The sequence below is a fragment of the Etheostoma cragini genome, chromosome 6, assembly GCF_013103735.1.
Source record: "Etheostoma cragini isolate CJK2018 chromosome 6, CSU_Ecrag_1.0, whole genome shotgun sequence".
NCBI lineage: Eukaryota > Metazoa > Chordata > Actinopteri > Perciformes > Percidae > Etheostoma > Etheostoma cragini.
The window spans coordinates 22,558,882-22,574,500 of NC_048412.1; the positions used below are offsets into that span (position 1 = coordinate 22,558,882).

General features: G+C 40.1%; 1 protein-coding gene across 2 annotated transcripts in view; it reads left to right on the top strand.

Moving 5' to 3' along the window:
- Window positions 1-3,252, top strand: part of LOC117946812 (protein argonaute-3) — a 33,694-nt gene extending 30,442 nt beyond the window's left edge. For both annotated transcript variants that reach the window (XM_034875200.1, XM_034875201.1), the window contains exons 18-19: window positions 1,286-1,485; window positions 1,656-3,252. In XM_034875200.1, the coding sequence (XP_034731091.1) occupies window positions 1,286-1,485; window positions 1,656-1,764 (309 nt within the window). In that variant the 3' untranslated portion in view covers window positions 1,765-3,252. The remainder of the gene's footprint in view (window positions 1-1,285; window positions 1,486-1,655) is intronic.
- The last annotated feature ends 12,367 nt before the right edge of the window (window positions 3,253-15,619 follow it).

The window sequence follows — 15,619 nt, forward strand, 5'->3', positions numbered from 1 at the left end:
CAGGAACTGACAAAGTCGTGCCATCAAAAATCCAATGCCAGGGAGCTTCCTTCCCTTACTGCTATTTACACCAAAATGCCACAGAAAACAGGGCAGCTGTTCTGCAAGACTTCTGTCTTCAATCTACCTTCTTCTTTTACTTCCTTCCTTCTTTTAAAAGTAATAGTAACTAGGACAGTGAAGTTCTGCAACAGCACTTAAGCAGAGGCTGTTTGCATATTTAACTCCTCAATCATCATACTTCAACTATAATGGTGTATATACACAGCAATATATCATAGTTGGTTTGTGGTGCTTATAGTTAGAGCTGAGCAATATATCGATGTGATATGAGACCAGATATTGTCTTGCATTTTGGATATATTGTAATATAGTAAATGTGGTCTTTTCCTGGTTTTACAGAAGAGTGACCCACTAAGTCATTAATTGTCATTAAATGATTTCCGGAGAATATTTATCAATGTCAATGTCAATGTCAATTTTATTTCTATAGCACATTTAAAAACAACAGCAGTTGACCAATGTGCTGAACAGGGTCAATGTCAAATACATAAATAACAAGAGTAAAAAACACTCCAGCCAAAATACATCATGGGGGAAACAAACAACAACACTTTAAAACTTCATAATCCAGGTTAACGAGGGTAAAAAGCTGCAGCAAAGAGGTGCGTCTTAAGCAGTGATTTAAACGTTTGTAGAGTCTGTGCAGCTTTAATATGCCTGGGGAGGTTGTTCCATAAGGTGGGGGCACCCACTGTAAAGGCTCTATCGCCCTTATTTTTTAGCCTTGATCTAGGGACGTCCAATAGAAGCTGATTTGACGACCTCAGCGTTCTGATTGGAGAATGGTGGCATAAAAGATCAGCCAGGTAAGATGGCGCTAAACCATTTAAGGCCTTAAAAACAAGCAATAAAATCTTAAAATCTATCCTGTAACGGACAGGTAGCCAGTGGAGGGCATCAAACATCTCATTGTGTAAATAACATTTTGTTAAAGCACCAACAGTCAACCATACAATATCTCTCATCAAGGTGTTTCGTCAAGAATATCTTGATATTTCTCTATATCGCCCAGCCCCAGGTTAACTGTGGCCTTTTCCTGGTTTTAAAGGGTGATGTCATTTTCTGTATTACCAGACTGTTCTAGCTCTTCTATTATTTTTTACCTTTACGCACTTAGTTATTATATTTACATTACTGAAGAAGAACTTAAATCTCATTGTATTGTATCTTAAATGGGAATCTAATAATAATATAAATGTGTCATTTAATCCCCCTCTCCCAGGGCACCAGTCGGCCCTCCCACTACCATGTACTGTGGGACGACAATTGTTTTACAGCTGACGAGTTCCAGCTGCTCACCTACCAGTTGTGCCACACCTACGTGCGCTGTACCCGCTCCGTCTCCATCCCTGCGCCAGCCTACTACGCCCACCTGGTGGCCTTCCGTGCCCGCTACCATCTGGTGGACAAAGAACATGACAGGTGAGAAAGGGAGAGAGACTGGGGGCAATAAACAAGATGATCTTCTATTTTGACTCTGAATCTGAAGGTCTTGAAGTGATGTTATTAGAGAGAAATGTTTTGATTGCAGTTGTCATGTACTGCAGAATGTGTTATCCATCATAACTTGTCCTCTCCTCTCCACTGTGCAGCGCTGAGGGCAGCCATGTGTCTGGTCAGAGTAACGGTCGGGACCCCCAGGCACTGGCCAAAGCTGTTCAGATTCACCACGACACCCTGAGGACCATGTACTTCGCCTAAGCTAAACCAACCCTCCCCAACAAATGCCGCCCTTTACACACGCACATTGACACACACAGACGCAACCATGCACACTTGGCTTGCCAATCAAGGAGTCCTCATATGTGCAAGTCCCAACCCCCCACCCCCCTACATGCCTAGTCAATCCGGACCTGACACTGTGCAGAGGAAAGCAAGGAGGAGGGAGGGGAGGAGGCACCCTTACACTGGACAGAGGATGCAAACGCTGCTTTAAAAACAAATGAGAGAAACTCAGCACTATTATGCAATATTAAACCAGCCAACTAGTTAATTTTCACCCTTATTAGGCCCCCTCTCCAGCGCCCCTCCTGTCTGTTCTTCCCTGTGTCTCATTTACTCGTGGCCTAGTGAGTGTTTTTCTTGTTTGTTTTTTACTTTGGCTTCCCTTTGGCACAGTCTTTGTGTATAGTCTACTAATCGGCTCCTTTGCCAGCTACAGTACCTCAAGTCAGTTTGAGCAGCGGCACTTTTACATTGTGTTGACTCTCCCTAGTGTTTCCAACAAGGGAACAGAGAAGAAGGAAGGGTCAGACTCTGGAGTCGGTGTTTGACATCTTTTTGAATATAGTTGTTTCATATGACCAGAGGTCCTACCAGTTCCCACTTTTATTTTTCCTCTTATTTCTTCTTTACTGTCACTTTCCCCTAGTGTGTGAAATCACCGGTGTCTTGTATGGAGCAACACGTTGTTTTGAGCACACTGCCACCTGTTGGCGACGAGGTATAAATGCCCCTTTAAAGTCACAACAACGAGTTGTTGTCTTTTAAGGTTTCAGATCAGTTTAGATTTCTCTTTAGCAGCCAGCTGTCACATTTGAACAGGCAGTTTATATTGGCTGATATATCAATTGCAGCCATCTATGAATTTTATTTAAAGTATTAACACTGTTATTTGATTCTGGTTTTTATTTTCCTTATACATTATGTGAAACATTTTACAATTCTGACTATTTTTAAAACATTTAAACCGTGTACGCTTATGTTTTTAAACTTAGTAGTTGTCATGCATTAGATCCCTCAGTGCTTTATCTCACATTTCCCTCTTATGAGTTTGAGATTGTGGGTGAATAGAGATCACGTCAATGGTTTCCTCTTGTGCAATAACCAGTTGAACGAAGGGAAGGGGACTTAAGGGGACGTAAAATGATTTTGAAAGTGAGTGTCCTCGAAAGGAGAACGCTTTGCCACTCGTTAGACACTTTCATGTGTGTTCCTCTGTGAGTGGATTGATCTGCATGTTTTATTAGTTTGCCCTTGGTTTTGGGCAAAAATGGTGCAACTGCAGGTGATGTTCATGTTTTTACTTGAATTGAAGGATTTTGTGCTCCTCTGTGGTGTGTGAGGCTACTCTATCATCGTTGAGGCTGATTTTCTTAATTCCTAAGAGTAACAAAGGTTTTCACCTCACGGCAGCAAAGTGGAGTATAAAGGCCATAAAGAGGTATTATTCAAGTGCCTGGTGGAAGTTAAGTTTTGAATGCTCAAAAGCTGCATAACTTATTATAAGGATCCTATTTTTATTTAAAAATAAAACCCATTCCAACAAATGGACAGATTAAGATGGTTTAAAGCAAGAAAGTTTCACCCGATGCCTCTTATTCTCCTGACTTTTCTACACATCTCATTCAAATCATCCTAAATTCAATATATTTATTGTTGCCTATACAGCAGTGTTAGCTGTTGGCTTTGCTTTCAAGCAAAGCAGGCCAAGTCGTGTTTTTGCTTAATCTTCACCAGACATGGATCCAGCTGCTACAGTGTGTTTGTATCCAAAATGCCGGGTTAATGGGCATGGAGTCAGCCTGGTCATAAATTAACTCTTTCTTTCGATAGAAATACTGAGTCCAGGACTGCAGGTTTCTTTCCTGTCCATGTAACCCGGCCCAACGTTGTGACTGGCTTCAGAACAATGCTGAGGAGTTAAGTTAGACAGCTGACTAATAATATGACATGTGCACCTGGATTGTAGTCACAACTTGGCTCCTTTGTGCTGCTGAAGCTAGTCTGGGGGGGTGTTTTTAAAAGTTATCTGCACTAAAAGCTGTGTTTTGGGACTGAACACAGGCGAGGTGCTACTCTGTCTGAATTAGAATCTGGAGCTGATTGTCTATGAGACTCTGAATGAGTTGGCGGGTAGGGGAGTAGAAAAGAAACCCTGTAAATCTCATTTGCTTAAGGACAGGATAGTGTCCTCCTGCTATGGTTTGAGGGAGACTTAGGATTTTACTCAGTGGATATGATCAGCAGTGAGAACATGTCAAACGGTACAGTGGCGGAAAGAATTATACCTCACTGACCCTCGGGACAGTGAGGTAAAACGTAGGGTCCTCCATCCGCTGTTGCATTTGCAGCCTTGCAGTGGGGAAGCCAGTGGGTTCGAGCCTTCATGATTTCACTAGTGTCTGAAAGCCTTTTTAAAAGCTAGATCAAAAATATATTTGTACATTTGAAATTATGTGATGCACACCACTTATTTTTGCTAACAGAAAAAAAGTAGTCTAATTATTAACCTTAGTAATACATGTATCATGATAAGTAATGGTTAAAAATGTAGAATAACAAAGTTTTATTATTGCAATAGACTGTCGACTAGTTCCTGTGTCACTGTATGACGTATAGTTGTGTAAACTGTCATACTGTTATTGATAGGGATGTGGACTTAAACCGCCTCTTGCTTTGATGTTGTTGTTTTTTTTTTTGGGGGGGGGGGGGGCTGCAAAATGTTAAATGCCTATTTCTCTGTGTGTAGATGCTCGTACAGCCAGAGGTTTTTTGTAGAGGAAAGAATCTCAAGGGAGAAAATATTACATACTGTGCTGCGAAAAAAGGCTTTGTGTTAAGACGTTGCATCCCTAATGTAATGACGGTAGGATAGAAGAAAAGTCGATTGATATATTGAGCAGCGTCTGCTCTCGAATGTTCTCGGGGTTTTCTCTCCAACTGGTGCTGAAGTCTGCTCCTTATCAGGAAGGAGAGTGAAAAGGAATGGGCAAGTGGTTTTGAAAGTGTTGTTGATCCATTTCAAAGACACGTGTGATCAAAGAATAGTGTAACAATGGTTAGTACTTCTCATTTTCAGTTCATTCCATTGTGTTAAAGCCTTGGGGGATTTACGTCGGATTGCAACCTCTGGTGCTTTCCTCAGACTCCTCTCTTTACCCGAAGCACTTCGTGTGCTCACAAATACAAACAGTTACCCTCCCAGTAAATCTGTGGTGTGACAAAGCCTGTAATCTTGTTGCTCTCTTTCCCCTTTGCTCCCGAACATTTACTCTGCTGTGCCAGGGGACTACATTCCACAGCTGTACAATCCCATCTGATCCCCCATGGAAGCATGTGAGAGATTAGGGTTGAAGGGCCGTTTTGGGGTCTGGTCAGAAGGACAGAGTCCATTCTGTTTTTCATTCAAGTACGTGTGGTTGGATGGAATCAAAGCTGACCAACAATGACCTTTTGAGGCAGGTAACGTTGGAAGTTGAACAAGTCTGGAGGTTGACTTTCTAGAATCTATAATCCATTTTTGACTCCCTATCTCTGCTGTCGTTAATGGATTTTTTTTTTTTACTTTGTGTATAAACTACACACCTGAGGGCAGTTAAACACATGTTTACATAGCAGATGTGTTTTGCTCGCTTACAACTGAAATGTCATTAGCTCTGCTTTGCAAATATCAGCCAGTAAAGACGTGACCTAACATGAGCCAAGACCATTTTGGACCTGTGGAAGTGAACGCTTGAAGGGATATAAAGACATTATTTATTTGGTCAATTTGTCAGACGGACATCCGTGTAACACGGCAGGGAAATAGACTTGTTTGTCCTTCCAGTTCTATTAAATTACTTTTTAAACTTGATTGAAATGAAAGGGTACACTTTCACTTAGCTTACAATTAGTACTGCTATTTGCCAGCAATACAGACTTTAAAAGTCTTTCTATGGAAGCTGAAGAACAAACATCGTGCCCACAAAGTGACAACTGTCTGATGAAGAAGAATAGCTAAATTAACTCCAAAAGGTCATTGTCTCAATTTTTGAAATGAAAAAGAAGGGGTATTTTATTTTGAGGAATCGATCAATATCCCTGATTTTGGTTGCTCTCTATTTGCAGTGGAAGGTAGCAATGGAGTGCAAAAAAGTCCACAGAAAGTGCCTTTCCTCATGATGGTGCTGTAAATTGAAAGATAAAATGTAAACTCAAAGAAATAGAATCTCCTTTTCAAGAACACATAGCAGTGCAGGAACTGCTGCATTCACACATACACACACACACACACACACACACACACACACACAGTACACTTTGTTTTTTAGGGAGGGCAATGCAAACTCGTGTTTTTATGTATTTAAAAATTAAGCCTATATATAAATAGAAGATATGCCAAGTATATGGTTGTGGTTGAGCTTTCGCTTCCTAGTGCATTTAGTGTCTTGGACCAATGGTGTCGTTGGTACAGTGGAACGTGCATTTGGGAGGGTGGGTGTTGACAAAAGCGTGGTGTGACACAGCCCAGCCCACGGATGACAAACATATTAGCACAGCACTTTAGAGACTGCAACTCTCAGTCAGACACATAGCCAAGAGGTTTCGATCACTGTTCCTTCAGTCCCCTTCTTCCTCCCCAGGAGGAGGAGAACCTCAGTGTAAACGAGTCAAAGGGATGTGTGTTAACAAACCAAGCAGTCGGTCATTAAAAGTGTGCCTCATGCTCTCGTGACTTTATTGGTGGCTCGGTTGAGTCAGCCTGCTCTCGGGTGCTGCTTTTCCCTTTGGAGTTACCACTCAACCCTTTTGTTACAGCTAGGGCTGGGTGTCAAAACACGTAATTGGATAAGAAAGCAGTCCGGAGATTTTTACAATAGCGGATTCTTGCACTGAGAGGCAAGGTTTTCTTCTTGAAGGGCATTTTTCTTAAGAAAATCATCAGTGGGATAGGACACTTCTTGAAAAAGCATAAATGACAAACTGCACAGTGAAGTATGTTTTTATCAAAGTGTCATTTTACAGCGGGTATAAAGATGAAATAAACAGAACCAGTGTCAGTATTTAAACTTTTCTCAAGATGCCCAGCCCTAATAGCAGCCCATGGCATCCTTTAATTTAAGTGCAATGCCCTGCCATGTGTCTTGTCCCTAATGGGGGTGAATGTGTGCCCAGCAGTATCCCTGTCTGGAGCCGTTAGGGTGTTGACTAAAAACCAACGGTGTGTCTGTAGTTCTGTGGGTACCTTTTCAGTCCAGGGGGTAACATCTTTCTATTACAAGAAATCTCAAAAAAACACTGCACCTCACTTACCTTGGTATGCTGCATATGTTATACTACATGAAAGAAAACTGCAAATTGCTTTTATTATGACATATAATGCTTGAGTAATGCCTGATTGCGATATTCTTATACGTAACTATTTTAGAGTCAAAATAAGTATAACTGTAAAAAAAAAAGATCTTCTCTGTTTTGTCTTAACACTTATCCGATTTTGAGGAACTGTTCTTGAGCCGACTTTTATTTTGTTGTCCTATTTAAATGTGTCGTTCTTTAAATTTATATATGAAATATAGTATATGCGGAATATTTTATGGTGTATTTATTGAGAGTGCATTCAAGCTGTTGGAGTCTCCGCATCATATTGCAGCATGGTGGGGGCGGAGCCAGGTAGATGAGGCCTTTAGCCCCTCCCCCTCCATGTTGACTTCTTATTCTCCAAGACACGCAAGCACAACAATATGGAGGGGGTGCGAGGTAGTGGAATAGTGAGTTTGACATGGTGATATTTACAGGTCAACTCTCCCCCCTCCGTAAACCTCTTTTTCCTCCTGAGAAGGCCGTATGCCAACCCCCACAGTTCATCTCTTGATGAAGTGTGGAATAGCTGACTCTTTTTTCCTCCCACGCTGCTAATTGGTACGTTAGCCATGTAAATACCCCGGTATACCCTAGTAGTAACGGCAGGGGGGAGAGTGTAAAACTAAAATTAAAAAAAGTAACCGGGGAAGGAAGGAAATATGTTGAAAAGGCTGAATTGTTTTGGCTCATGGTGAAAATTCTAGCATTGCTTCTTTCCTCTTAAGTTTTTTTTGTCTGTTTTTTTTCTTCTTTTTGTTTTCTTGTGCCAGAACAATTTTCAGCAGGAACAGGTCTCATTCCACAAGAAAAGACATGCCTCAGCCTTAAGTGCGTTCTTACATTATCGTTAGTTTCCTATACTATGTGACTTTGGGATGCCTGTGTTGGGTGGCCTACCAACAATACAAGCCTATAACGTTCTTGACATGTCCTCAATCCCCAACTGGCATTCTCATTTCTTCTCATTTCTCATGTAAACCACTAACACTGCTACAGAACTTACTGAACTTTATTGTACAAACAAATGGAAGCTTTGACAGATTGCTCCGTCCCGTTCGTAATGATGTCAGAACAGAAACAAGGTCCGGGGTCAAACAGCATTTGGAAACAATTCTTGGCTTTTGTCTATCATAAACATTCTGAATGATATGAAAACATTTGCTAACTTGAGTTTTATTCACACCACTCTATGTATGTGTACACTTATTGGTTATCATTGTATTGTCATTGATGGCAAATGCAAAGAACAATATTCCAGATACAGTTTGACCCGGACCTGAAATGAACCAGGAGTGCTGGATTACAGAAACCTGTGCCTGTATCATGAACCAAGGATGAACTGCGTTTTGATGAATTGCTGTTCTTTTTATTTATTTTTTTCGTTTGATGTCCCCTCACCCCATCGGAGGATCAGAGACATGGAGCTTTTGTGTGTTCTCAATTCTGTCCGAAAGGAAATTGGTCCTCTATTGTTTAAACCAACCATGATCTTGGTTTAATACATGTTTACTGTAATGTTTACTCTCATGGCTATCAGACCTGATCAACCTGTTTTTTGTCCCATTAGCATTCCAATAATGACTTTGAACCAAATATTGCACAAGAGATTAGGCTCCTGGTGCCGTTTTCCCCTTGTATCCACATAATGGTTTTGAAGACAGATATTTGAGGGTATTTAAAACATTTAATGCGTACGCTGATTGTTCAGATTATTATTATTATTATTATTTTTTTTTTTTCAATGTAGTACCACTCTTGTGTTGGTCTTATTTCAAACTAAAGATCTTGGACTCTTATAACTCCTGAGTGATGCACCAGCAAACGGATGTATACGTTGAACAGTGAACCTTTACCACCAGATGATCCATGTCTCAGTCTCTCTGTATGTTGCAAAGGCTCTGTTGTACCAACAGCTCTATTCCTCTCAGTTTTAAATGTATTTTTTTGTAACTCTCTTATAAGTTGTTGGCCTTTTTAGTGTTGCTTTGCTTTGTTTGTTTAGTGTTGTCAGTTTGAAGTGTATCTTTCACTAATACTTGCAATAAAATGCTTTGCTTTACCTTTGTTGTCTTGGTGAAATAGTCTGAGAAATATAAATGGTTGTTTTTTGTGCTTTATAAAAACTAAATAAAAGTAGTCAAATATTTAGAAATACACATATAGGCCTGTCACAATTACATCCACAAAAAAGAGAAATTGGTTAAATTTAAAGTATTGTCATACAGAGTACTGATGACGTTTTATTTCGTTAGTATACAATGTACTTAAAATCGGTATGTAGTATGGATTTGGGGAAAAGCGATAATGTTACCATGTTCATCATCTTAGTTTATTGTGTTACCATGCTAATGTTTGCAACTAAGCACTAAACACAATGTGCATATGATGGGAATGCCATTCATTTGCATGCATTTAGCCATAAACCAAAGTCAAATTGACCTCATGGTGGTGCTAGAGGAAAGGTCAGGAGATCACCAAAGTAATCAGGGTGCATTATCTGCAGAATGTCTGTAAAAAAATGTAATGGCAAAACAACAAATAGTTTTTTAACATATCAGTCTGGACCAAATCCTCCAATCGTCTGGCATTGGTATACCTTAGCAAGGATAAAAACAAAAGAAATGAGAATAAAAATGCCTAAATGACATATTTTGTATCTTTTAACAAAATTCCCGCTAAAGTTTCGTCTGCAGGTCTATTTAACGCAATTTTATTTATAGTGTCCAATCATAACGAGAGTTATCTCGAGACACTTTACACATAGAGTAGGTCTAGACCACACTATATAATTTACAAAGACCCAACAATTTCAGTAATTCCCACAAGAGTGAGCATTTAGTGCGACAATGGGAAGGAAAAACTCCCTTTTCAGCAGAAAAGTGGTGAGTCAAACGTCCTTTTGGGGAAAACCTTGGACAGACCTAGGCTCTCGGGGGGCAGTTGTCTGCCGATGCCAGTTGGGGTCATGATGAGCAGTGGTATTTATAGTCACAGTAAATATAACGGAACTATGACTAGAAAGAGAAGTTGTAGTAGTGCGGGGCACTGCAGCGCGTAGCAGATTGTGTCAGGACATGGCATGATGTAGCTGAGCGTAGCAGGGCACTTCAGGGCGTAGCTGGACGTAGTAGGGCACTCCACGATGAGGCAGGGCATGGCGTAGCAGGACACTTCAGGGCACAGCAAGAACAAGCACCCCAGAGCTAGATTAGTAACAGGCATTTGGCCACAGATGAAAGGAGAGAGGGGAGACAAACTCAGTGTGAGAAAGTCAGAAAGTCCCCCGGCAGTCAAAAACTACAACAGCTAACTCCTCAATCCCTAACCATAAACTTTACCAAAGTCACACAACTGATTAGCAACTACCTTCTGAAGGATCTTGGAGAGAAAGATAAAGATATAGTGATCATATCTAGTAACAAAGTGTCAACACTTCTTTAAGTAGTCCAGTTGGGATGGTTCTAAGAGACAGGTAGATGGCTTAGCTAATAAGACCTTTGACATTTATTTTTGAAGGTCTGTAGGATACATTTTAAATCTACTATTGTAATTTTATCAATGACGAAGCTAATGAAGGAGCCACTACTCAAAGCTATAGGAATAAAGGGCTTGTTAGAGCTGACTATCTGTCAGCCTGGCTACAGTGCTGAAAACAAACCTTGCGTTGTCCTTATTTTCTTTGGTTAGTGATGAGTGATCGGCTGATCTGATCAGACATGTCAGGTCCACCTGATATCTTTATCTCTTCTACGATAAAATAATATTATCAAAATATGAAACACTTTAAAGAACAACACTTGTCTTTTTTGGCACTTTATTAAACTTTAAATAACTGAGCCGAAGGCTAACAAACAGGAACATGTATTGAGACAATGCCAACTGAGGACAGATATGTGTACTTTCAACCCAAAATGAAGAAATGTCTAATTAAAGATTAAAGTAACTGTGTGCGTTATATTTAAAACAATCCTGCAAAGAAAGTGAGACTGGCTGTCAAAAAGTGACAAAAGAAATACTGTTTTAAAAAACAAAAACATAGTAGATGTCTTTATTTTAGAGAGGAGGTTGCCACACACACACACACACACACACACACACACACACACACACACACACACACACACACACACACACACACACACACACACACACACACACACACACACACACACACACACACACACACACACACACACACACACACAAAACGTGAAAGTGGAGGAACACATCCTCAGGCAACCAGTGAGAGAGCAGCTGGACTTGTCTGTAGAATGGTTTCCACTAATGAGCTAAAGTGCTTCCAGGTGTGATGTGTGGGGTAGAAGGGAGGAGCGAACCTGAGGAGAATTGGGAGTGAGAGGGACTATTGGGAGGCTTGTCAAACCAAAGCCAGTCTACACAGCTGTGATGAACTTCCACGGGTTGTTTTCACTTATCATGCCTGATTAGACCATTTTAACTGTGTGTCGATATATAAAACTGTCCTTCCCTCCCCGGACACTTTGTTGCACCTGTCAGGGCAGAACCAATTATGTCTTTATTATTGTTGTCAGTACATCAAGTAGGCCCTATGGATATCACACAATTCCCAACAAAGCTGCACACAACATCAGTCTAAGCAGAGGTTCAATCAATCCACAATAAGTGAAAACACCTGTGTGGGCGTGTTTAAATGTTGCAATGTTGCTGTGAAAGGATTGTAGAATAATATTAATGTTTAAAGAATTGAAAATCCTTTAAATTAGCTAAACATGTGCAAACATTTTATTAGTAAAATTTCATCACAGGCAAGTCAAAGGCTTTAGCATAGTCGTGCAATATTATCACAAAGATAAAAAGGGGGGGGACAATATGAAAAAGTTATTTTTCTCATTTCACAGTAGGTTTCCCATCAAGATGGAAGAATAAAGAGTGCCGTACGGCTTTCTGAACTTAACACTTAAAGGATAAGTCCTGTATTTTATTTTGTCTTCGAAATTCATAGGTTATTTTTTTGTTAAACCCCTATGTACAGTACATGCTCTTTTTATTATATTTTCACACATGCCCAATACAACCTCAGTAGAACTGGGATTTTCCTAGAATGAGAAATCACTCAAAAAATGTTTTTTTCATTGTTAATTTGGCAATCCCAGTTTGGTCAGCATCTGTTCACTCTGTCAGTACATTTTTGTGTCATGTAAGTGGTAAAATGGTGCTGTCAAAATTGGTAAATTGCCTCTTGTGTAGTTTTATTAAAGGTTGGATTGTGACCTACTGTCAAATTCATGACTTCTATCAGGATTAGTTTACTGATTAACTTAAAGCTGTATTGAACCTATTATTGAATAGTGAAACACTTAAGGAACATTTGCAAGAAACTACTGCAGGGATGCTTTCAGCAGCAGCACAGTGAGAGAATAACAACCAAAAGCAAATAATCTTTGCTGAGCAGCAACACTTCCCATCATTAGAAACGTAGATGCGCTGTGAGAAACCAGATGCTCTGCAGGGTGGGATTCAACTCTGATTATGTTCACTTCCTAACTGTCATAAACAACACGGGCCGCCTGCACCCAGCAACCTCCAACTGTCAAAAATAATGGCGCTAATCTCCCCACATGATTTAAATAAGGCAGAGCCACTGTTCAGTTGAAAAGGCGTCCCTGTGGGCTTAAATGCAGCTGCCACAGTTTATCGCTGTAACACACATCAGTGACTCACAGTTGAAGACACTAAATAACAGGTATAAAAAGAATGACTTGACTATTCCCTCAAAGTTCTGTGGGAACATAATATGTGACCTCAAAGCGCAAAGGTCACAACTGAGGCTGATGCTCCAGAGGGAAGTGTTTGGCTCTTTAGCGGGTCAATGCTCTAGTAGTGTGATCACTAGTCGCAAAAGTTGCTATCTTTGTGACTATACCGTTTGGTGCTGGACGGTTGCGCACAGTGTGTTTTTAGAGCCTTTTCACTGAAAACAAGGCTGGAGAGTTTGGAACCAAAGTTAAGTGGCTAAGTGGTATTAAAACCAAAACAATGAGCTGAAAGGCGCTCAAACACAGAACCAACACTTTCTCAGTCCCAACTCGTCAAATATTGCAGGTTGGTTACAGCTGCTGGTTCAATGGTCAGGACTCCTTTGGCATTTTAAACACTCTGGACATCCTTTCTTTTTTCAAGGTGCAGGATAGTCCCGTTGTGAATTGAAATAAAACTACTAAGCTAGGCTAAGGCAGCAAAACCCTTTGGTTAACTGTAAAAAGAGATTGTGGTCTGGGCAAAAAATAACTACATTATTTAGTTGTTATCGTTACGTAAGGAACTTTGAACTTACTTAGCATATGTAACTTAAAAAGTCAATGTGCTGTTAACTTTTGATTTCACCTTAGACACAAACACGGTCCCCTGAGTAAAAGTCCTGTCTTTGATGTTTCTTTGACCCATTCACCACCCTATTCTCCACTGGGTGTGTACATGCTGCGTTCCGACTGTGCCACGGTTTAGTTCCGTCCTCTGCCGCGCACCATACCACATCGGGAGCGTCCTGACTAACAGATTTTCTTGTTTCAACAAGGACTTAACAGAACAATTGTTATTTAAGGTAGACCCTAGCTAACCTTCCACTCCAAGTGCACCATCCAGTCAATTTAACAAAAACAACTATAAATTTAACACGCCTTCTCTTTTCTGGTGTTGCCATGTTTTTCAACCTCCAGGAAAAATCTCTCATTGTCCGTGATGTTGTAAAGGAGACATATATAACATACGGTGGTGTTTTTGGTCAATTGACGCATGCTTTTGGGACGCGCCTTTGCCATGGTGGAACCTTCAAGCATTGACTTAAATGGCTGTGATTACCTACGAGGTGGGAAATAGGGGTTCCTCCTTATGCAGACTTTGTTGGTCTTTGTACTTCGTCATCTCACAGTTTTGCGGTCAAGTGATTGCTCCGAGAGCCCGGTGCGTCCCATACAGACGCTAAAGGCCTTATGGGACGCTGAAGGTCACCAACCTGAATAAAATAATAGAATGGAATGCCTTTATTGTCATACACAAGGGCAGTACTTGTGCAATGAGATTGAAGCAACCCCTTTACAGTGTCGACTCGAAATATAATACTATAAAATGTAAAAACATAAAGTGTAGGTCAGAAGTGCAGAAAGAAAAAAAAGAGGGGGGGGGGGACCTGGTGCACAGTCCTGAGTGCATCTACATACATATTTAAAATTGTTCTGTATAGTCGTTATGCAAAAATATAGTTTGGTTTATAAAAAGTACTGAGGATTAAGTATTGCACAGTAATGCGATTAACTGATTGATTATTAAATATTGCACTGTAAGGAAATGAAATGGTTAAGTACTAAATAATAAATAAATATTGCACATTAATGAAATGGTTAAATATTAAATATTGCACTGTATTAACTGTACTGCTGTATTTGAGTTTTGAGTGAGAAAGTATTGGTGGAACTGAAGCCTATTTTACTTTTTGTTAATATAAAATGATTGAATAGTGCAGCTTTAACTGAATCTGAATATCGCTCTATGGTATTTGTGATTTTATATATTAAGTAAAAGCCAGTGTATATTACATTTGGTGCTGTCTGGCTCTCATAGCCACTTTGACAACTTGTTAAAACAGTTTGTCTTGTAAAACATATGAGTCAGGCTGGAATTTATTAACCACTGCCATTGAACGATGAGGAAAATAAAAATCCCTGCCAAGCCCTGCTGCTGTTTAGGGACAAGAGTTTCCATTATTTCTTAGAAAGTCAGAAATGTTAACACAAAAAAGGCTGAGATTAGTTGAATTGCTAGGATCCTTTTAAACATCTTTCAGTCAGTGGGGGGGTACCTGCCATGTTCATTCTCCCTTGCCACATTTTGCAAAGTCAAATATTGGTGCACCAGCTTTTCAGGCAGCAAACCGTTTATCATAATTACCAAAGCAGCTGCATAAACGGTTCTAATTGAAATAAATACCAACCGCAAATATATGTCAGCTCTAATTCAGCTCTGAATCCCCTTTTTTTATTTTTGTAAACGAGTTAACAAGGCAATTGAATGTAAAAGTCTGAAAGCCACTGCCTGGACCGCAAAGGTGTCTTACATTCGGCCGATTAGATGACTGGGACAGACAGCTACATGTTATTTCCATTTATTGCTTTCTTTCTTTTCATTAAATGTGGTTTTCACTAAAAACTGAGAACATGGTTTGCATTTGTTCTCTCTTTTCTTCCTTCTTCTTCTTGCTTTACCTCTGCAGGTTTTCTTGATTAGCTGACAATCAGTACCTGCATCTAAAACACCTGGACCTGGTGGCTACAAAAGGAAAGATTTAGGGAAAGGGAGAGGGAGCTCCCTGTCCAAAAGTCTCTGTGTGTTTTTTAGCTGTTGCAGTTTTGTTGCGTTGGAGTTTTGTCCATTTTAGTCACCCCCCCCCCGTACGGAAAAATTAGGCATTGTACACAAAATATCTGTTAAGCGGTGTTCTCTGTAAAATAAAAAAACT